The sequence below is a fragment of the Dermochelys coriacea genome, chromosome 13 (genome assembly GCF_009764565.3).
Source record: "Dermochelys coriacea isolate rDerCor1 chromosome 13, rDerCor1.pri.v4, whole genome shotgun sequence".
NCBI classification, from domain to species: Eukaryota; Metazoa; Chordata; order Testudines; family Dermochelyidae; genus Dermochelys; species Dermochelys coriacea.
The window spans coordinates 19,799,906-19,823,885 of record NC_050080.1 but is presented as its reverse complement, the minus strand read 5'-3'; the positions used below and the strand labels follow the sequence as shown (position 1 = coordinate 19,823,885).

The following is a 23,980-nucleotide window of genomic DNA, read 5'->3' as shown; positions in this document are numbered from 1 at the left end:
TAGCCTCCCTGGGCACTTCTATGGCCTAAGCCTGACCCTGCATTCCTTTGGGATCCCAAACTCCCAGTGAAGTTACTGGGATTTGGGGATGTGGCAGCAATGCAGGACTTGGCCTACAATAACAACACCTTAAGTATAGATAGATATACAGCAAGGTATGCAGTGCACATTCACCCTTCCTCAGAGATTTACCTATCCAGGACACTTTGCTTTTGGTAACAGATGAAGCGGTGGATGGGTTACTAGATTACTACCTCTTTAGACTCTTCAATGGATAAGATAGCCCAGTAATGACTCTCTTCCCCCTCGCTTTCCTGTGCCTCCCTTAAATGATGACTGGTAATTATGACAACATTAGTGGCTCAGCAAGATGCAGGGCTAGACTATAAATCAGCCTCTGGCTTTCCCTTCATTCCCCAGCACAGCCAGAGTGATTAATGTCTGTACAGTATCACTGCCAGCCCACTGCTCATCTTCTTGAGAGGGGCGAGGTGTACCTGGCATCGCGGCCTGGGGTTGGGGAGAGGGTTGCGAGTATGATACAGATATTTCCTTATCCACCCCCCTCACTCTGCTGCAAATGAAAGTTGGACCTGGTTGTTTATCCAGGTCACGGGACTGATTTTAAAGAATAGTTATGCCATTTGGTAGAGTCAGTAGTTTCTGTGCAAGAAGAACCCAGCAGTGGAATACAGAGTGAGTTGCAGGCAGCTTTGGGGCATGGGCAGAGCTGTGTCTGGGGAGCCTAGGACCCAGAATAGCAGTGCATGCTGTGGGTCAGGATTGAGATGATCAGTAAAGCCCCCCCCATCCCCCTTCTCTCTAACTCTGTTGCTAGATCAGGAGTCCTGGGGACTGGGGAAGATAGGGATGGAGTCTGCCCCACATTTCCCCTATACCTGGCTCAGTTCCATTCTTTTACTCTGTGATTTACACATGCAACCTCTGAAAACCAGGAAATGCAGAGTTAAGATGCATCCCAGTCCCACCCTCAGAATCTTAACTCTGCCCCCTATAAGGGATGCCATAAAGTGCCCCTGGCAGACATCATAGCTCACTATCCTTCTGGATGACATGGAACACTGTGGGAATGACATGGAGCACAAGACAAAAACTGTCAGTCCATGTCCTTGCTAAGGCAAAAGTCACATTTAAGGTGGGCTTAGTGATCACCAACTGTCTCTACCTGGCCTAGACCCACCTGCTCTGCACAAACCATCCCAGAAATGCCAGATGTTTCCACTGTTTGTCGCTTGTCCTAAGGATTCTCTCTAGGACATCACCTGTACTTATCCCTGCCCATACGGTTATGTTTGCTATCAGAAAAAGCTAAAGAGCAACTGATTAAAGACACAAAACTAACAGCAAATATTTTTGTGAGTACGTCAAAAGCAGGAAAGATGCCAAACAGTCAGTGCAACCACTGGACAATCGAGGTGCTAAAGGAGCATTCAAGGAAGACAAGGACAGTGTGGAAAAGCTAAATGAATTCCTTGCCTCAGGCTTCACTGAGAGAATGTCGGGGAGCTCCCCACACCCGAGCCATTCTTTTTAGGTGACAAATCTGAGGAAATGTCCTAGATGGAGATGTCAGTAGAGGACATTTTGGAACATATTGATAAGTTAAACAATAATACATCTCCAGGACCAGATGTTATTCACCCAAGAGTTCTGAAGGGACTCAAATACGAAATTACAGAACTACTAACTGGTATGTAACCTATCACTTAAATCGGCCTTTGTACCAGATGACTGGAGAGTAGGTAATGTAATATCAATTTTTTAAAAGGCTCCAGAGGCGATCCTGGCAATTACAGGCTGGTAAGCTTAATTTCAGTACCAGGCAGATTGGCTGAAACTATAGTAAAGAACAAAATTATCAGACACATAGATAAACATGAAAGGTTGGGAAGAGTCAACACTGCTTTTGTAAAGGGAAACCATGCCTCATCAATCTGTTAGAATTCTTTGTGGGTGTCAATAAGCATTTGGACAAGTGTGATCCAGTCGATTCAGTGTATTGGACTGTCAAAAAGCTTTTGAAAAGGTTCCTCACAAGGCTCTTAAGAAAATTAATCAGTCATGGGATAAGAGGCAAGGTCCTCTCATGGGTCAGTAACTGGTTAAAAGATAGGAAACAAAGGGTAGGAATAAATGGTTAGTTTTCACAACTGAGAGAAGTAAATAACAGGGTCCCCCAATAATCCATATAGGGACCAGTGCTGTTCAACATATTAATAAAAGATCTGGAAAAGAGGGTGAACAGTGAGGTGGCAAAATGTGCAGATGATAAAAATTATTCAAGATAGTCAAGTCCAAAGCTGACTGCAAAGAGTTACAAAAGGATCTCACTAAACTGTGTGACGGGACAACAGAATGGCAGATACATACAAAATGATGGGATCTAAATTAGCTCCAGAAAGAGATATTGGAGTCATTGTGGATAGTTCTCTGAAAACATCTGCTCAAAGTGCAGTGGCAACCAAAAAAGCGAACAGAATGTTAGGAACCATTAGGAAAGGGATAGATAAGACAACTGAAAATATCATAATGCCACTATGTAAATCCATGGTACTCTCAGACATTGAATACTGCATGCAGGTATGGTCACCATATCTCCAAGAAGATCTATTAGAATTGTAAAAGAGAAGGGCAACAAAAATGACAAGGGGTACGGAGCAGCTTCCATACAAGGTGATTAAGAACACTGGGACTGTTCATTTTAGAAAAGAGACAACTAAGGGGAAATATGATAGAGGTCTATACAATCATGAATGGTGTGGAGAAAGTGAATAAAGTGAATAAAGAAGTGTTATTTACCCCTTCATGCAACAAAAGAACTAGGATCACCCAATGAAATCAATAGGGAGCAGGTTTAAAACAAACAAAAGGAAGTATTTCTTCCCACAATGCACAATCAACCTGTGGAACTTGTTGCCAGGGATGTTGTGAAAGTCAAAAGTATAACTTGGTTCAAAAAAGAATTAGAGGAATTCATGGAGGATAGGTCCAACAATGGGTATAAGCCAACATGGTCAGGGATGCAACCTCATGCTCTAGTTGTCCCGACACTTCCAACTGGCAGAAGTTGAGACTGGATGACAAGGGATAGATCTCTTGATAATTGCCCTTTTAGCTTCATTCTCTCTGAAGCATCTGGCACTGGCCACTGTCTGAAGACAAGATTCCATTGTCTGCCCAGTATGGCCGTTCTTACGTTCTTACACTGGTACAAATCCCCATGGGAAGAATAGACCATTTTGCTCCTCTTGAACAACCACCATGACTCAGCCCAGAATTAAGGAGTCTGTGATCTCTCTGGATTCAGATGCACCTCTCCTAATATCACAGAGCAACCTGCTGCAAGCAGTCGTTGCACCAGGCATACACTGTCCCTAACACAGTGCAGGGCAGCTGGAGTGCATACCAAAGAATGAGAGAATGCAATTCTGTGGGACACAACACACTGCAGAAAATGCCACATTTACCAAGTCATGCCTCTTACCTGCAGCCCAAGGGCAGCCCTTGCTGAAACATACTTGCAGTATATTTCAAGCACTTACCCGCTGGTAAACAGTAAGCTGGTCTCAACCTTAACAATAGTGTTGGCACAGTCCCACTATAATAATAAAAGCTAAATGCTATGTCATCCCCCAGCAGGTTCATCCCAACCCCAGTGGGGTTCAAATGATTTTCAGCTCTTCATTTCCGCTTCTGGATTCCTGTTAGAGCTGCCAGCATATGTACTTTTTAAAGCTTTCCTGAACACTTGCTGTTGCATACCTTGGTGCCTGCAGCTTTATCCCAATCAGATCAGCAGTTTGTGTTGTGTTTTTTTAACTCTCATTTGCCTTATGCATACAAAATAGACATTGCTGGGACCTTTATAAGAGCTGAGAAAATGATTTATTAATTACAAACTCTATCTTTGAAATTCTGTATATCTGTTCTCCTATGAGCCCCTCAATGCCACTGTTATGTAACAGCAACTCCTATCAAGCCTGACAATCTCACTACACCTAACACATTGCTGTCATGATATTTATCACAAAGAATGTTGTGTGAGATATCAAATGAAAGTCAGTGACACACTGATCATTAATATCACTTTGAAGTGTACATATTAACACTATATTAGGAACTACCAATATTATCCTTTAAAGTCTGTGACCAGAGAAAGGGAGAAACAGGTTTTCTTCCAGACAAGAGGCAGGATAGTTATTTCCCTGTCTCTAATGTAAATTGAGCAGGGTGATGCCAGAGACAACAGGCAGTTCATTTGCATCAGAGGTAAACAGGAGGAACAAATTAACATGAGGATGTGAATTCAGCATGGGAAGATGCTGGAGTCTGAATACCAGGGGTTCATCATGACAGTGGTGACACAGACAATAAACTTGGTGGGAATATAAGGAGAAGCAAAAAGAAATTTTGGCAATCCACCACTGAGGGAACAAAGAGGTCAGTGCTCTTTGCATCCATGAACTCTGGATTCCCCACCATGTGGGTTGGTGATGCAAAGAAGTAGTGGTAGGTGAGAAAACTGCCTTAAGACAAGGTTTGTAGCCTGCCAAATTTAGTCACTCAAAAGCTCATTATACTTTTGTTTTATTTGTAACCAGTTTGTTCCTATTATCCTTGTCCAGTATCACTTAGATCTCTGTCCACTATTAATAAACCTGTTATTCATTTTACTGTAAGTTCATCCCAGTGCAATGTGGTTACGTAAAGTGCGAAATTTCTGCCGAGCCAACAGGCTGGTGATTATACTGTCTCTTTGGAGACAGCAGACTTGGTAATCTCTGGGAGTGTCCAGTGGCAAGGGCTGGACACTACAGAGGAATGCACTTCTAGGAGTTTAGGGGGGGAGGTTGGGGACTAGGATGTATCAAGCGTTACCTGCCAGGCAAAGAGGGCTGGCAGAGTCCTAGGGAACTTGGTTGGCTGACAAGCAACTTGGGGTGACACCCACAAATCTCTCTTTTGCTAAGGCAAAGGGGTAACAAGGTCAGCTGGAGTTCTGGTCACCCTGAGAAAGCATCCCAATGTTTACCTCCCAAGCAAGGAGTACTCAGTCAGTCCTGCCAGGGCACTTTCTCCCTCTAATGAATGTGCTGTCCCAGGAGCTGAGGAGTTCAGAATTACAATAGTAAATAATAAATGGCTTAATGGTATGTTCTTTCATCCTATGACCCTCTCTCTCTGTTCTGCATCTCTCTCCCACTGGCACTACAACCTCTGATAAGGTGGCTGCCCAGCAGCTCCAGTCCGAAATGCACCCTGACTTCCTGGTTCCGCTGATCCAATGGACTGGCATAATCCCGACCCTAGAGAACTTCTTTTAGGCATACAGCTTGAATCCTTTTACTTCACAACAGCGTTGTCATCAAGTCTTCATAGACATGCAGCATAGGGAAAAGAACCCACACTCTTATGCTTGCTTAGACGGTACGCTCTTTGGAGCAAGGACCATCTTTGTAGTCTGTATTTGTCCAGTGCCTAGCTCCTAGGGGCTACCGCAATATAAATAGATACTGATAATCATCACTGTGCTCCAAAACCTCAAGGTGGTATTCAGTAAATTGAAGTAGTGGCACTAACTTCACCAGTAGAAGGACTACTATCCACATGAGCAGATCTGCTTCCACCCATTAGAAAGCAATAGTGTACGTATGCACATAGACACACATACATGTGATGGAGTGCAACCATCTCGACATAAGAAACCTACTGATGTCAAGAAAGAGTCCACCATACACACTGACCAATAGGAAGACTTGAGAAGGGAAGGAAATAGAAAAAGAGGTGGTGCTTAACCTGAGGTACATAGGGAGAGGATAAGTAAAATGGGGAAAGAGAAAATGAAACAGCAAAAAACCCTGAAGAAAATCTGGCAGTGAAGGACATCATCAACAGTAGAAGTTTGATTGTCTGTGATGCATGAGCCGAGCTTGAATTCCAGGTCCTAGGATGGGCTTGTCAAAGGTAAAAAATCTTGTAAACTGTGATCCATGAGCCATTCTGATCCAGAGTCCTTGAGAGGCAATAACAGTGGGGCCCTCCAGTGTCATTTTGACAATGTCACTTTCCAGAGGAGAACTATGCTTTAAGAGTAGTCCTTGCAGCTGAGTTATATTAAGTATTGTCAATGTTTCATGAATGCTTGAAGGTCAAGTAAACAGTCTTACGTCGCTTCATCCAGTGTCTGTAATTGAATCCCTGTGCAGTCTCCCCTGTATGACCTTTACATTATTGAAAATAATAATGAAATAGCCCACTGGAGGTGTGGGGAAGGAAAGGAAGAAGGAGAGCAGGAGAGAGCGCACATGAAAAAGAGCAGAGCAGCAGGGAGAAATCATGCATGAAAGAGATGGAGAAAAAGAGAGACAAGGAGAGGGAGGAAAGAGAGGCTGTGATTTGGACACTTGATGTGGTCCGTTGTGATATTCCTCCTCCTGCTCAAAACAAAAGTACTTGGGTTTCAGGGAAGGCACTTGGCATCTTTGGGGGTAGAGTCCATCCCCCAACCCACAGGCAGGCCACAGGGCTAATATATTCTCCACCACCTCACTCACATACCCATAGCTGCTACTCCACCTACCTGGGCCTTGGGGGCCATTGGATCCACAAGGCCTCTTCCACGCACAGCCCTGCACCCATGCTGGCCTGTTTAGTACTGGTGTGGATCCCCCTCCATTGTGTGAAGGGGGTAGATAACCCCTTTGTGGACAGGACTCCAAAGTCTGTACTCGCCAAAATGCACAGCCCCACTGGGGCGTCAGTGGTTCAGAGGGCTTTCTTAGTCTTCTTGAACCGACAGCACATGCTAGAATGGAATGCGCTCGGCAATCATGTAAACCTGGGCCCTAAGCGTATGCAGCATGTGCCCTGTTTGATGCAGTCTCTGAGCTGTAATGTGCAGGACAACAATCTCTCCTACCAGCGCCCCCTCAGCAATAACAGCTAATGCATCCAAATGCAATGTGCTTTATAAAATAATGAAGGGTGCAGCATGTCCTCCACCTGCATGTATGAATAAAACATCTGCAAAGGGCCCAGTAACTGAGAGCGATAATGGTGGTCCTGGATGCATGGAGGCTGATCCTTCTGAACCATGACTAGATGGACTCCTACTCTCTGCCCCAAAGGCTGCAGTCGATTTCTCTGTCTCCTTTCCAGACCGTCTGCTACTTTAGTTGTTTGGAATCAGAACCACCAAGCCATAATTCTCTCAAGTGAATTACAATACCATAGAAAGCTGTAAAGAAGCTACTCACTGGCTGAGCATCTTAGTCATGGCTAACTGGCAGAATGTAGTGCCCAGATGTTAGCCTCTCTGGGTCAGGTTTAGTTCTGGCTTAAAATAATGCAACTCCACTGAAGCCCAGCAGACTGGTATCTGCTTGTGTCAGAGCTGGAGCTGGCCCTCTGGGTTTTTATGTCTGTATCTATTATGATGACAAGGCTTTGACGGCAGCTCTTCCTGATGCTGACATTGCACCCCATTGCATGCTCAGTGCCTGGTCATGAGAGCAGTCCTGCAGCTCCTATTGTAGCAGGTTCACAATCCCTATCTGCCTCTCTGGTCACAGGGTACAAATATCCTACAGGAAAGAGACAATCATCTTGGAGAGGATGATAAGCCCCATCTGGGATTCTGTGAGCAGTGCCCTGGGCAGCACCCTGCAGGAAGATTATTGTCCTAGAGAAGGGGACCCAGAAGGAAGCAAAGGTGATTCTATGTCTGGAGGAACTACCTCACTGTCTCACTGGGACCCAGGGATGCTCCTTGCCACTCAGCAGTTGACTGTGAGTAGAGTTGTGCGGGAACCAGAATTTCCATTTTGGGAAATGAAAAATCACAACGTTCCATTTAAAAAATGCCAAAATGGAATGTTCCAACATTATCGAAACAAAATTTTGACATGATCCCCCTGGAAAGTAGCGGGTTCAACTAAATGGCATTTTCCAATGGAAAAACTTTCTGTCCAAAATGTTTCTAGCAGCTGTAGCTATAAGCTCTGGGGAATGGTTAAGGGTTGATCCACCATGAGAAAAGGAGACTGAGATTTTCAAAGTGGCAGGATTTCCATTGTTTCAGATCTATTTTCCACCCTGGGGAGGGGAACGGTGTAAAAGGTGAGTGACTTGGAGTAAATGGAGAACTCGTGCAGAATGGCTTTGAACCAGAGAGAATAAACATCTGGAGTAAAGCTCCCGGAGAAGGCAACTGAAGTAAAGAGCATACAGGAGTCTGAGTGACACCTGGTATTTGCTTCCTGAGAAGCAAATGGGTCAGAAAGCCACTAGACTCTCTCCTGTTCTTCAAGGAAGAGTTCTGCTCTGTCTCCTGGGCACACTGCTGAGCCCATCTGTTTGTGCAGGCCCCGATGGAGGGCTGAAGTCACTGAAGGTGAAATGTAGTCACATGCCCAAATGATGTGCAGTAGCGCAGGGGAAAGGAGTGCTGCTGCTTTGGTTTGATTTACTCTGCATCTCCTATGCCCTTATGTTTTTAAAAGTGTGTCAACAGCACCTGTCGGTGTGGAGTTTGCATAGGGCCAAGATAGAAAGAAATAAACATCCCACACCATCCCACTGTTCACGGTAGGTAGGCAGCCCTGCTAAAGAGGAAACTTACTGCGGATTTCAGCTGTAGCGTACTTTGGAATCATGGAGTCAGTGGTGAGCTCGGGATGGAGGATACAGCCGTGAGTGTAGGCGTCCATGGGCAGTGAGTCCAGGAGCTCTCTGTACTGCACCACTCTTGTATGAAGAATGCTCCCGGCATCGGGGATCAGCTGGGTAACGTTTTCTGAAATGTGGAACAAAAAGTTGGCATTGGTTACAACTACCATACATCAACTTGTTCCCATGTGACTTGACTATCCCCAGGCCACAGAGATTGATTTAGAGTGGCTCATTACTTCCTGTTTTGTGACACAGGTTTGTGTTTAGCTTGTGCTAGTTCTGATTAGAGATGGAATCAAACCATTAATTGAAACACCTTCCTAGAATGTTGGGGGCTCTAGTGAAGTTAACCCTGGAGCTAAGCCTTCCTGGTTTTGGTTGGACAGGTCTCTCTTGTACACTGGTTGATTAGGTTGATCATATACAGTATGCCCTCCACCAGCACCCATTGAGCGTAAATGTTCAGGACCTGGGTCTCACAGTCAGTGAGTATCTGCAGCTCCTATTGAATTCAGTAGTGGCTGCAAATTCTCTGCATCTCTAAACATCAGGTGCTGAGTTCTGTTCCCAGGAAAGCAAACTGGCACCAATCCTCTGTATCTGGAATTGATGACATTTTCTAAATGCCCTGTGTATGGAGTTCTAGGGCAACAGAACTATTTTATGATACTCTTTATTCCAGGTGCAGTCTCTTGGCCAATCAGTGCACAGCCAAAGCAACTCTCTATAAACTAGATCCACCACATCTGCTTTTGCTGTGTGCTAATTCCTGGATGCTGACTGGGGCACTGCCAAGCACCCACAGTCATAACACTCAATAATAACAGCAATACTTAGTACTTATATGGCACTTTACATCTTCATAGTTCTGCTCTAATATTAACTACTGGAAGGTCAGCCCTGGCTGCGTTATGCAGCGTGTCATCAGCCTACCTCACTGACACAATCACATTTGTGTGAGAGCTTTCTCTTCTTGACTGACAACATTCAGTTCCTTCTATTCTTGCCAAAAAGTGTGAGTTAGTGGCCCGATTTTCAAAGCCACAGCCCACCAGGGTTGTTTACAATGGCAAGTCTAATATATCCATGTAATTACTAAAAAGAAAAGGAGTACCCGTGGCACCTTAGAGACTAACAAATTTATTAGAGCATAAGCTTTCGTGAGCTACAGCTCACTTCATCGGATGCATCCGATGAAGTGAGCTGTAGCTCACGAAAGCTTATGCTCTAATAAATTTGTTAGTCTCTAAGGTGCCACGGGTACTCCTTTTCTTTTTGCGAATACAGACTAACACGGCTGCTACTCTGAAACATGTAATTACTGTGAGTGCACATGCAAATCACATGCAAACGGACCCTTCTGATCATCTTCAAGCAGTCTCAGTAATTATGCACACAAATTAGGCACAATGTGGCACATACATCTTTGGCAACACCCCTTGGCTGCGGGGTTTCTAAGAAAAGAGGCTCACGATATCTGAAAGCTTCTTTCTGTTTGAGTACAGCACCAGAGCACCTCACAACTGTGAACATTCATCTTCGGATCTCTACGAGGTAGGACATATTTCTGAATTGAGACACAGAGCGATTAAGGCTGGGATTTCCAAAAGAGCTTAGTGGAGTTAGGCACCTCTTGAATCAATGGGGGGTTGGTACCTAATTCCCTTGGATGTCTTTGAAAATCTCAGCCTAAGTGACTGGTCCAAAGCCCCACAGAAGGACTGTGGGGGTGCGAGGAATTGAGTCCAGTTCTGTTGAGGCCCAATTCAATGCATTACCCACAAGATCACCTCTCTTCTCTAGTCGGGACATGTAGTTTCTCAGTCTGTTTTGAATTATTCAGCTTCTGTAACTTTCAATGTTTTATGGCTTTGCTGTTTCTAGGCTTTTTTTGCCTGGTTCACTTCATACTGGTAGTATGAGCTATAGGGGCCAGTTGGTAGCATTCTTTTTATTAGACTCACTGCTGAAAATACAGAGGGGATGACACTGGAATGAGGGAAACATTATTTTTCTGGGCCATTTTTATGGATTTTATAGATCGCTTTTAATGGCCAGTGAAGTAAATTTACCACGGGGGCTCAATTAGCCATACTGCCTGTCTGCTGTCTGCAGTGCAGTGCTCGCTTCCTGAGTTTCAAGGGGCCTGGCTCTTGATATGGGATAAAGAAATTAAAGTACTAGGGAGACATTTTGTAGACGTTGGCTTGCATTGCGTCTTAATTAAAGACCTGAGCTGACAGCCCTTCCAATGGTGTGCAGCCTCCTCTGAATTCAGTAGGACTTACTCTCTGGCGTGCTGCAGAATCAGACCTGATCTGTGTTTTCACTGCAGATGTACAGTTTGCCAGTCAGTTCAGGTACAGGCCACATAGCAGCTGCCAATACCCACAGAGTAACGCTTCATTTAGACATATGCAAATCGACAGTGCTGGTATTTGTGTTGCAAACCTTAATATTCCTGCTTCAGGGATTTTCAATAGCTAAGTAAAGGTCTGGGATTGTGCCTGCCTTTTCTAGCCGAAAGCTGGTTGTGGCATCTGAATGGCTTTGTACCACCAATACAGGGTTTTTTGTATGTGTCAGGGGATTTTGCAGATGCTTCCTGGAAACCCAGTGAAAATGTGACCCCAAAAAATCACAGAGGATTTAAACAGTTCCTGGAGAACATCTGATTTCTTCACAGCTGTGATTGGTTGAAATCTTCCACTGGTCCCATGACTTCCATTTCCTTGCACCAAGCACAGAGTCAAACCAGGAGGTCCTCATCCCAGTTTTACTCAACCTCTACTCTGGCAAACTCTCACTGACTGCTATAGGTGTTTGAGCATGAGCCCCAAGATTTGGGTTATAGCTATAGCCGTGGTACATCCTCACCCTGAAAAGTATATCAGACTTGGAGGGAAATAATCCCTGGTAGCTGGTATGTAGTGCTCTGCATCTTCAAGGCCTGTTTAAAACCTAATTAAATCTCATAACCTCCCTCTGAGGTGGGTAAATAAGTGCTATCCGCAGCAATGCGAAGGGCTTGTCCCGAGAGATAAGTGAGCTGGCTATTCCTTAGGATAATATAAATCTAGAATTGCAAAGTATAAAGTACTAGTAAATGCACTATTGGGAACTCTTCTGGCCTGGCCCCCAGGGATGAACTGGATGGGACCAAGTGAGGCATTTCCATTGCTAGTTTTGGGGATTCTTTCAAATTAAACCCTTTCCCACTTAATTTTTTCAGACTGAGATTTTCACAGCTTCTAAATAGGATGTGGTTGAGCCAAAGTCCCTTATGGGGCTGCTAGTTTGCCGTTCACCTTCATGCTGCCCCTGGACCAAGTACAAGAGCCAGGATCCCAGCCACAAACGGGAACTTTTCATTTGAGACCAAGCACCAATGGAATTAAATAATACTACAGAATCCCCAGCGCGCATGTGCCTTCCGCTGGCTCCCAGCCAGCATCGTACCAGTTCATGCCGAGGTTTCCCGGGTTGGAACCCAACACATTCAGAATAGCCAGCCCTTCAAGCAAGGCTATTCAGTAACCACACTGAAATGCAACAGCTCTGGCTGTAGACCCACTCCCTTCAGCTGGTGTCGGAGGCATTAGTTCACTGGAATGGCACCGGTTCTCCCTGTTGGTTACTGAACAAACCCCACATATTGGGCCGATTGCTGCTGATGCCCTGTTATATGCGACTCCACAGGGTATTGCTGGTAACTAACAGAGCTAGGCTCTGCTTCAAGCCTGCGACAAAATGAAGCCTTGCAGATATCTATTCTTAGTATAAAGAGCACTTCCAGGATTGAAACATTTTTATGGGGTGAGTGATTTGTCTCGCCAGCATCAGCCTCCAAAGACTGGCATTGCAGGCAAAGCCAGAATGGGCTGGACATGATTCCAGAGCTTGTTAATATGGCTAATAGAAAAGCTAACCAGGGTCGGAGCACTCTTTTCCCCCTTTCCACCCCCTGCCCCAGAACCATGGCAGATCTGTAATTATCTTTCACTCTAGGAGCTGTTCCATGTTACTGGCTAGGTCAATGCCTTCTGCTGGTGACAGGATGCTACCACATGTGCATCTTCTGCCCTCATTTAGATGTGTGCAACCCTAACGGAGGCAATGTAAAGTCACATCTGTAAGGGGGAGCTCACTCAGGATTAGAAATTAGTGGGGTTGCATTAATAAAGCAGAATATGGCCCACTGAGCCAAGTGTCTGAGAAGAGTCTTTCAGACTGAACAAAATCTGGGTCCTGGCCTGGTCCATAAGCAGGAACCTCTGGGAAGCTGGGAGGGTTGGTGACAAATGGTCCTTTGCTTTGTTTAAGATACATTTGTTGAAACTTTGGGGATTCATCAGAGACCAGACAGTTCAACTAAACCTAAAAAAAGCCTCCAATTGGATGGGGAACCTTCCTGCTTTTGCTGAATGCCTTCTCTGAGCCCTGTGAGAAGGGAGTGCTGGAGTCGAGGAGAGGAAGGCAGCCGCTGATCTGCCAAGGTTCCCTTGGGTTCGGAATCTATTTTAAGATGATTTTTAAAGTCTCTCCATTCCTAAGGTGACAGGCTTTGTGATGAGCATTGTGATGACAGAGTTAAAACCTCTCTCTTAAGCCTTTGAAGTCTCCCAGCTTGCTCATCCCAGTCTGACAGCCCTGAACTGGCCAGCTCTGTTCTGGCAAATGAAGGGAACTCAGGAAAGCACTGGTGAGTCATTGCCTCAGCAAAGAGAGCTGGGCCCTCTCTCTGTGCACGCGTAGGGTGAAGCACCAGGGCAGAGCAGTGTGGGGGAGCTCGCCCTGCCACTAACCAGGCTGCATTTGCTCTGGATAAATAACAGGATTCCCTCCCCAGGGATGGCAGTTCTGTGCTGCTCACTAGCACTACATTCACGTAACACCAAATATAAACATCTCCCCTCCAGCCCTCCTTAATAGCTGCCATCCCCTTTCATTTCCTCCCAACTGGCAATATACCAACCTGCCCTCCAACTGCAGTCACTCACCAGCTCAGCCCCAGTGCACTAAAAGCACAAACAAAACCCTTCCCAGGCACAGTCAAGGGAGAGGAATGTCAGAGCCCAGTGCTACTGGCCAGGATGCCAGAGCAAGCTGCTTTTGGCAGGCTATGGAAGCTTCACGTCAGACAATGTGACATCCTGCTAGGTGGCAAAACCCTGCAGGACTATTAGGTCTAAGCAGAGGTTGAGCAAAAACCACAACTGGCGCTGATTTTGCCAAACCTCATTGGCCCTGGCTGGTTCAGAGCTAGGTCCCATTTTATCCAAACTCATAAAGGTTGTAGAGGTGGAGAGTTGAATAAGTGGTTCCAGTTTCACCCCATCTCTGCACATGAACTCTGATAATGATGATGCATAGAAAGAATAGAGTTTGTCACAGCTGGGGATTGATGAAGTGGCCTGGAACATAGCCCAGAACTCAAACCAAAGACAAAAACTGTAGTCCTGCTGGGGAGCCTGGCTCATAAAGGAGAATGGGGACACGAGGGGCATGAACTACAACTCCCATGAGGCACTGTGGTGACATTTCCAAATTGAAATGTTTGGTTTTCAACTGAAAGTTTTCAGTTTTGGCTGAAAATGTTTTGGTTTTGGAATGTTTGGTTGTCAAAGAAAAGCTGAAATTTTCCTTGAAGAGCAGACACTTTTCACCAACAGCTTCCTTGAGCTGAAACCCAATTTTCCACCAAAACCCCATTTTGATTATGAATTTTGACCCACCCTTCCTTACCTCCTGTGAAGTTCTTCTCCATGTAGTCGATGATCTGGTTGTAGTCACTGATGATGTTGTCTCTATGGATAATCACGGGCACTTCCTCCCCGAGGTTGAGACGCATGAACCAGGGCTCTTTGTGCTCAGTCAGGGGCATGCTGACATCCCGCTCCTCACATGGCAGCCCCTTCTCTGCGATGACCAGGCGGACCTACAGCAAGAAGCAGGGCAGAGAAGTCTCATTGCTGCCCACCAGGCTCTGTATATGGTCTCCCATACCCACATAGTTCACAGGACAGTGATGCTCAGCCACTTGTGGCTCTTTGGGGCCCAGTGCTGCACAGGGCTGATTGGAGCTCCTCTTACCAATGGGCATTCAGTAGAGTGCCCATCCTAGGATTATTCCTCATGCCACCTGACACATACTATGGAGTAGGACATCAGGAGGAGCCCTGACCCCAACATACCAGAGTCTCTGGCATCTCTCCCAGAAGCCAAGAAGGAGGTAGAAGGCAGAGGTAATATTTTGTTACCCAGTCTCAGAGAATCATAGGAACTTCTTATTTATATTATAATTTCTAGGACCAGCCATCATGTTGTTCTAGGTGCTGTACAACACAGAACAGACAGCCCCTTCCCCAAAGAGCTTACAACCTAAATATAAGACCAGACAACAGATGAATACAGACCAATAGGGGAATACAAGGAAACAATGAGACCATATTGACCTGCATGATAGGCAGTGGTCTCTGCACACCAGCAGTTAAGTGTTTTGTAGGCCTGGCAGTGAAGGAGAGCTGTAAGGAGGGTTTTGAAGGTGGATAATAAGTTGGGTTTGTGGATGTTTATGGGGAGCTTCTCCCAGGCATGAGAGGCAGCTTGGGAGAAAGTGTGAAGGTGCTCATTTGAAAATTTAACAAGTTAGTGATGGCAGCTAGCGTCACGGGCTGATCAGGGACAGGCATAATCTCAGCATGCTGTCCTCCTCTTGTGCCATTATGTTTCATCACAATGGCGCCTCTGAACGCGATATCCTTGAGATACAATGACACGCCATGATACACATGTTGCAAATCCAGGACAGGACAGCATCAGGTGATTATTGGGCCCCTCCCTTACATGCCAAAGTGGCTGATGGCACTTATACATGAAGTATCGTTGCCATAGCAGGGGAAGGCTCACTGTTTTCCTCGCTCTGGCCAGTCAGTGCTCCCTTGGGAACATTTCTGGTTCCAAAAGCAGAGGGGAGTGTCATGGTGAGAGGAGAATGCAAATATCCAACAGGGAGAATCCTGCCACGTATTGCAATCCCCTCCCCATTCCCTTTGTTTTCCTAGCACTAGCTTTTCTCTCCCTCCCTCCATGCAGTCAGAGAGCCTTATACTCCACAGCTCCTGCTCTGTGAGACAGTTTCCATCCATCCCTCCACCTTGCATCTCTTTCCTCCTTAGCCTCTGTTCATTCCCTGGCTCCTGTTGTTTATCCCTGGGAAAAATTTGGGGTGATATACTTTGTACGAAGATGCTGTACATAAAGGTCCCTCGTTGCCTGTAGCTTCTCTCTTTCCTTTTTCCTGGCCCTCGTTGCTAGAGACATTTTATATTATAGAAGGATCTGGCTTCTTGAATGCTCCTGCTGCATGCTTAGAGCAGGGAACTGGGAACCAAGACTACTGAGTTCTGATGATTTTATGTTTTCTTCCAGGTCACTGATAAAAATGTTAAATAGAATAGGGCCAAAACCCGACCCCTGTGGAACCTCACCGGAAACACACCTGCTTGATTACAATTCCCTGTTTACAATTATATTTTGAGACCTATCAGTTAGCCAGTTTTTAATCCATTTATTGTGTGCCATGTTAATTTTATATTCTAGTTTTTTAATCAAAATGCTGGGCATTTGTGGGTGTTTGTGAGTGTGGCAATTAGTGTGCTTGTGTGTGTATCTGTGTAACACGGCTTGTCTCTGTGAGTGTGCACATTTCTGTGTACTCCTCTGTGAGGATGGCAGATACCGTGTGTGTTAAAGCAAAGCATCGTGCTGAAGGTACAGCCATGCACTGCTTGCACTCCTTCTTGGACCAAAAGGTTTGGAATAATCAGATCTCTGTGCTTTAGTTCAGGCTATCCCCTGACTTATCACTATCAGCTGGTAAAGGCCAGTGAATGCTTATAAAGCCTTTAAGCTTCTGTGTGATTGGATTTATGGTTTTATCACCCGATTATCAGTCACATTGTGAGAGTGGTGTTTTGATCTGCCAATCTAGTCCCCACTCCCTTCCAACACGGGGATCTACTGAGACAGGAAGACATACTGTGCATTTCTACACCACCCACAGTTTCACTTCTCAGCAGTTACACTCTTGGGGAGCACGACTCAGGCACTTTGTCTGGCTTCTCCATCTTTCACTGCTCCTTATGTGTTTCTACAGATAGTCACCTCTGGAAATCTTCCTAATGCTGCCAGAGAGAAAAAACTGCCATACCTAGTACAGTTCAAACGTCTGTTTTAGGATGATGGTAGGCACCATATTGCTCCCATCTGCCCAGCTGGTGCACATACAGAGCTATTGGCCACACACTGGATCTCATTTAGGGAGGCTCCCAAATTCTTGCTGTATGACCCCAGTTCCCAGTTTCATGGGCTGAGCAGCTCTAAACCCAGCATCATAAAAAATAATATCACCTAGGTCTTACACAGCACTTTTCAGCCAGAGATCTCAAGTCACCTTAGAAAGGAAAGGCAGAATCATTATCCCCATTTTACAGATGTGGAAACTGAGGCAGAAAGAAGCCCAGCAGACCAGGGAACAGAACCCAGCTCTTCTGAGTCCTAAGCCAGTGCCCTAGCTATGGAGTTCCTCTGCCTGAATACAAAGCCTTAGGAGGATCAGCGCAGTTTAGAGTCATCCTCTGACATCTCTGAGCTGGCTTAATAGCTCCTCTGCCAAATCCTGCCTTTCTGCCAGTGGAGGAGGTGTGGCCTGGAAAAAGGGAAACAGCCAATGCCACCTGTGTGTGAGTGACCCCCAAATGCTACATCACCCCCATGAGGCCATTGGCAAGTGGTACAGGGATCAGCCAAAGGGTCCATCCCAGAACACACCTGACCCAGGAGGACCATGGAGACACATAGGTGGCTAAAACACCTTTGCACTCCCTGTCCTGAGCTGTTCTGTATATGCCTCCTTTACATCTGTATCTCACCCTTTACACGGCTTTTGGGAACCAGGCTTGGCTTCTTCTTCTGAGTCGGGGAGGTCAGGGGTTTAGATCAGTGAGTGTCCCAGCTTCTTTGGGCAGCTGTGCCAATTTTCCAGTCTAGGCCCTTGGCAGTACCAGTAATACCCATTGCCTCCCATTCAGCTGTGTGCGCTCTAACCTGCCAGAAGGGTTGGGCTGCTACAAAATTGACTCCCAATGCAGTGAGAAGCACACGCATCATGCAGGTTGAACTGTGCACACCTGAATGGGAGGCAGGCAGTGAGGGCCTCATCCTTAGGGTAGGGAACAGTCAGGGAGCCTGGAGTACCAACCACAAAAAGCATGGCCCATCACACTGCCCATCCAGATCTTTTAGAGGCACCCAGTCCTGTTTCATTTGCATCCTCATGTACAAAATTGCACCGAGCTTTGATTTTTGTTGTTATTTGTCAGATCTTCCTAGGCACATGGAACATGAACCAGTTATATTTTTTCAGGCACTCAACAAATTGTCCTGATGGATGGTATTAATACCAGGATGTTTGTTTTCTACTTGTTCTAAATAAAAATAACTCCAGGAGTGACAGGTGGGCTGTGACATGGGACTGGGAGTTGTGAGTTCTGTCCCTGACTCTGCCACAGACTTTCCATGTGAACTTGGGTAAATAACTAAACCTCTGTGCCTCAATTTCCCCGTCTGTAAAATTGGAACAATGGTAGCAACCACACAGGGGCAGGAGGATTTGAGATAGAATTAGTAACACTTACAAAGTGCTTCCAGATCCTCACATGGAAAACATTAGAGAATTGCAAAGTATAAAGTGTATAAAATGCATTGGCCCACATTTTCAAACCCACAGGTTCAATATTAGACCACCAAGCCCATATTTAAGGTTCTGATTTTCAAAGGTGCTAAACAATCACAAATCCCATTGACTTCTAGAAGAGCTGTGGGTGCTTAGCACCTCTAAAAATCAGGCCACTTAATTTAGAATCCATAATGTGAACTTAGGAGTCTAATTTTACATATAGGTTTTGAAAATATTCACCACTGTCACTTAAGTAGGGCACACTACTAAAAACAAAAACACTGGTGTGACACCTAACAGGTGCCTAACACACAACTTCTGAATTAAAAACAAACAAGCAATTGTTTTCTTACAACTAGAATTTGCTAAAAATAAAACTTTAAAAAATAAGCATTTTTTATTAGATCCTCCAAACAAAGAGTTTGCAGAACTAGCAATTCATTATTTATAGGCTCGACAATTTATTTTTTCCTTTTAACATAAAACAATTAAAAGCCTGTGCCCCTTGTTTTCAGACTCCTCTCTTTCTGCTCCTGTGTTGTTGAAAGGGAATTAAATCCCAGAAGGGACAGTGCTGGGATAACCGATCCTGCCATTGAGGACGATTGCCCCATTCCCCTTTTCTAATCAGTGAGCCATTAAGGAGCCGGTGGCCTGTTCTAGAACTGAAACGAGAAGCAGAGCTTGCAGCAGGGGTCACCACACATGTCCAGCAGGTACAGCATAGTACAGTGTCAAATTGTGCCCACTGCATCCATGGCACAGCAATTTGCTACCCATATTGCCTGATAATAGTCATCAGGTGCTTTGTGTTTCTGTAGCACCTCCCATCCCAACCTCTCACAGCATCTTCTAAACATTAAGAAATTAAATCTCACAGCCCCACTATGAGGTAGGTCGGTGGGTGCAATTATCCTCGTTTTGCAGGTGGGGAATTGAGGCATGGAGTGGGGAAGTGACTTGCCCAAGGTCACACAGCGAATAAATGCCAAAACCACAAATGGACTCTAAGGATTCTCCTCCTGGAGTTGTCCTTTAACCACTAGACCATGCTTCCTCCCTGGATGTGGAAGAGGCTTCACTCAAGCTAAGAGAGAGCCACCATGAGCTCAGACTCCATTTCAGAGCCCGGAGTAGAAGAGGATTCTTATGATAATAAGCACTGGCATGCCGGGACAAGCCTCTCTCTACAAAATAACCTTTGGTGCATTTTGGTTCTGATGGCAGCAGCAAGCTCGACAGCCCTGGAGATGGATCTCCTCTAGTCACAGAACATGTACAGCAAGCACCGTAGCAGGGCAGCCTTCCCACACACAGCACCCTCCATCAGTAGTTCCACCCTGACTACAGGTTAGGAACTCCATCTAGGCTAAGAGAAGAATTCATTCTATCAGGCTTATTCACTTCTTGAACTCTTGGTTGAGGCTGCCAAGAAAGAGGTGTTCAGACCAATTGCTATGGCAATTTTTATCACATAGAAAGCTGATCTGCTGGGAACTGGACTAGGACCCACCAACTCATTTCATACAAGAGACACCAAAGAGCTGCAGGAAGCTAATTACTTTGGGTCACAACTGACCTGCGCTGGATTCGAAGTGATAACCAAGCTGCGAAGTGCTCACTAATCAAAACAGTCCCCTGAATCTCCATGTCAGCCTCTGAGAAACCTCCGGTAATAGCCTGCAAGGGATTCTGCCACCAGATCCAGTGACCTTGCCTAGCTAGACTATTTCTTTAAAAAAAAATCACTGGTCTGGGTTCCAGATGTGCACAGCTGTATGAGAGCCACTGACAATACATCTGAATCCCAGAGACCTAGGGTGAAATCCTGGCTCAACTGAAGTCCAGGAGAACTTTGCCATTGACATCAGTAGGCCACAAACTCACCCCCGAGGTCTGAGGGGGACCATCAATTAATGGAAGAAGGTCCAAGGCCTGGTTTAGAAACACTGGGCCAAATTTATACCTAGGGTAACTAACCCAACTGGGTTATACAGGAATGAATCTGGTTTTTTGGCTTGTGCAGGTTACCCTGCTTCCCTCCCCGTCTCCCGCAGCTTGTTTCTGGCAGGCTGTAGGAGACTGTCTTATGCTCTGGCCATGGTGCTGAATGGGGAGGCTGGGCCCAAACCTAGAACAAGGAACCCCAGGTATTTCTTTGCAGGGTGGCTAGATCAGGTGGCCTGGCTGTGCGTAGCACTTCAAGGTACTTCTATCATCAGGCATCTGCCCAGAAATGTGAAGTTTTTTATTGTGCGAGACACCTTGATTGAAAGAAGAAACCTTTTCAAATTAAAAGCCTATTTTGCAGCAGTGAGGGCCAAATCAGGGGTTGAGCAGATGATCCCCATGTCTTAGGGTTTGCCCCTGGAATTCCACCCAATTAGTCAATATTCAACAACTTTGTCAGCAAGATGATGGATCTGTGCAATTAGTCTGCGAGACAGGGGCTTGGAAACAGCTTTACTCCTAGAGGACTTTTAACAACACCTCTAACATTAAGGAAATTTCCTATCAGAAAGAGGGTTTGAAGGATATTTCAATACCTGGCATAGATCTGCTTTCTCCAGCAGGCTATGTCCATTACACTTACATGTACAGGTTGTCTTGCAAGTTAATCCCTAGTTACAGTGAACATGTTTCAGGGTGTTATTTCTTTGCAAGGTTTCAGAGTAGCAGCCGTGTTAGTCTGTATTCACAAAAAGAAAAGGAGTACTTGTGGCACCTTAGAGACTAACAAATTTATTTGAGCATAAGCTTTCGTGAGCTACAGCTCACTTCATCGAAAAATCAAATTGGGATTTCAATAAATAATATGAAATTGTGCACTGTGACTTTAAATGTGCCCTATAGTGTTCATGGAGTGGTTCTGGCACAGGTAGGGCTAGGGCTGGATTGGTTGTAGAAAATCCTGTGTGAGTGGCTGGTTAACTGTTTCCCTCTCAGTGCTGGGAGACAAATGAGAAAAGCAATAGATAAGGATGCAAATAGCAACCTCCCAAAAGGGACATTGCAATGCAGGGAAGGAAGGAAAAATGGGAGTCAGATTGTTTACCCTAAAGACTCAGCTCTGCTAATGCAGAATAAGCACCTTAGTTAGAAGAGTGGGAAGAAAGGACTCAACATTTGTAGACATGCGGCTGCACTGTGTGCCCTAGGATTTCTCTGTGCACACACACAGAAGCCTGTCCTCCCTCTACCTCCCCCCACCCCCACAGCCTCCCTGAATATGCTTGGGGTGAAGGGAGAACATTCTGCTCTCATGGAAACCCAGAGCCCTTGCAGCTTGAAAACTTTATGGTCACCTTCTCCACTATGAATAATTCAGCTCACATATATAATGAATGTAAGAAAAACAACTGGGACTGTTGGTGACTATGAAAATAAGGTCAGGTTTGTTGAACACTGGCTGCTATCCTGAGCTGCAGAGAAGAACATTCACTATTGACTGGAGAATATTACTGATTGTTATTTGTTACCAAAATCCATGCATGGCAGCTCTGAACTGACTCAGAGAGTTGAGGGAACAGGATTTCAATAGCATTGCTGCAGCATCAAGAGCAAATACATTGTTTGGCACAGTGCTGAGCCAGGATGTATAGGAACTAATGGTGACCATTGTATGTATGACTACTGTCCCCTCCCCCAACACCAGGACCGTCCTAGCTAGCCAGTATTTCAATGCAAGTGTCTTTGTCTACACTTCTCCCCCTCACGTAAGATTCAGGTGTTAGATAGAGCACAATCATAAATCAGAAACATCTTCCAGCACAAAATCTGACTCCAAAGCAAAGGCAGAATTACAAAGAAACAACCCCACTGCCACCCCAGACAGATTCTGTCAAAAATGCAGAAATACAGGCACAAAACACACTGCTATTTAAATATTCTGGTTGCCAGCTGTACCCCTATTCATCTCTGAGGAGTAGCCAATCTACTCATCCTACAAAGCATACTCATCATACAAACCATTCTCCCAAGGCAGGGATATGCCCTGGATATTGGAGGTGATTCTTCCCTGGGAATCCAGCACAGCATTTACCTTTTGTGAGCTGAAAGACTGGGTCCAGTGATACAAAACCAGCCTATCCTTGGATCTGAGAGCGGGGTCTGTTAGGTCCTGGCTGTCCTCAACCTCCGCAGATTTCCCTGCATCGTTCTCAAGAGCTGAAATGGGCCACCAGCTGCAGTTGGTGGGAGTAGCATTGTTGGGAGTCGCCATGACAGCCTGAGATTGGAAGAACAAGGGATGGAGAGAGCAGCAGCAGCTGCACTATCCAAGCATCACATGGGCTCATGGAAACAGCATCATTACTCAAGCAAGTGGACTGAATTTCATTACACCCTCCGTATTAGGTGGGGAACGCAAGGCAGCAGAATCAGAATCAGGTCTGATTTTACAAAAGAAGGGGATTGTGTGTGTTAAATCAGAACCCATTTACACTCATGTCAGGGCTCCCACTGAAACATACTACACTGGGCATGCACTGTTTCATTGGAACAGATCAGAAACAGTCTCTGCTACCAGTGCTACCAACACAGGAGTCCACATGCAACTCCAAACTCCACATCTCATCAGGAATGTTTTTGCAATTGATACTAACATTTGGATCACTTTATATTTGATAGATATTGGATAAACTGATTCACAAATAAATGCTGTCTGTAAAACATCCAGCAGGTGCTTTCCTACCTACAGCCCTGTATGGAACAAAGAAGCAAGGATTCTTCAAATGTTCTCATGTTTCTGTATGTTCCGATTAACTATTAATTAATTATTTTGATTTATTTGTATTGCAGTAATACTTAGTGGGTCCCAGTCACGGACCAAGATCCCATTGTGCTAGGTGTTGTACCAGCACAGAACAAAATGACAGTCCTTGCCCCAAAGAGCTCACAAATGTGGGTTACAATTATTTTATTTAAAAAAATTGATGGCTTAAATTTCCAGAATTGGGAACATGCCTTTCATATGCAATTATTGTAATTGTGCATGCATTCAGAGTCAATGCTCATGTAAATGGCTGGCTAGACATCTAAGGGCCTTCTGGAGGTGCAACTATTTTAACTCTGGTAACATTCACAGGATGTGGAGGTACAGATTGGTTGTACATATTCACACATATTTTTGGCCACATGATAATGAACACAGAGGTCTGGAAATCAGGGCCTCGATGCCTCACCATTTGGCTTCATATCTGGCAATGTTTCCTGACAGTGTGCTCTGTCATCTGTACCACTGAAACAGTCTCCCAAGAAAAGTGCTAGAAGCACCACTTAAGATTAGACTGATTCAAGTCTGGGAAAATAAAATAAATCCTGTATGGGCTGGGAGGATGACCTCAGTCACTGAGGGGAACTAAATTTGTGCCCACACAAGATGCACGTGCAAAATGTGCTGGTGCATGTTTGCACCTGTGAAAATTTTGTGACAAATCATGTCTAGCTGCTGGTTTGTGTGCGCAAGAGCTGGGCTTGGACTGCACGAAAGGACAGACTTGCACATTTTGCTGGGGCATTTTCAGACTGGTCCCCATGGGTCTTTCCCAT

At 45.3% G+C, this 23,980-nt stretch overlaps 1 protein-coding gene across 1 annotated transcript in view; it reads right to left on the bottom strand.

Moving 5' to 3' along the window:
- The window catches only part of GDAP1L1 (ganglioside induced differentiation associated protein 1 like 1), a 33,992-nt gene extending 11,266 nt beyond the window's left edge, over window positions 1-22,726 (bottom strand). The window contains exons 1-3 of the mRNA XM_038370509.2: window positions 22,473-22,726; window positions 14,437-14,629; window positions 8,642-8,815 (exon numbers count right to left, since the gene is read on the bottom strand). Coding sequence (XP_038226437.1) covers window positions 8,642-8,815; window positions 14,437-14,629; window positions 22,473-22,652 — 547 coding nt within the window. The 5' untranslated portion in view covers window positions 22,653-22,726. The remainder of the gene's footprint in view (window positions 1-8,641; window positions 8,816-14,436; window positions 14,630-22,472) is intronic.
- Window positions 22,727-23,980: the final 1,254 nt, after the last annotated feature.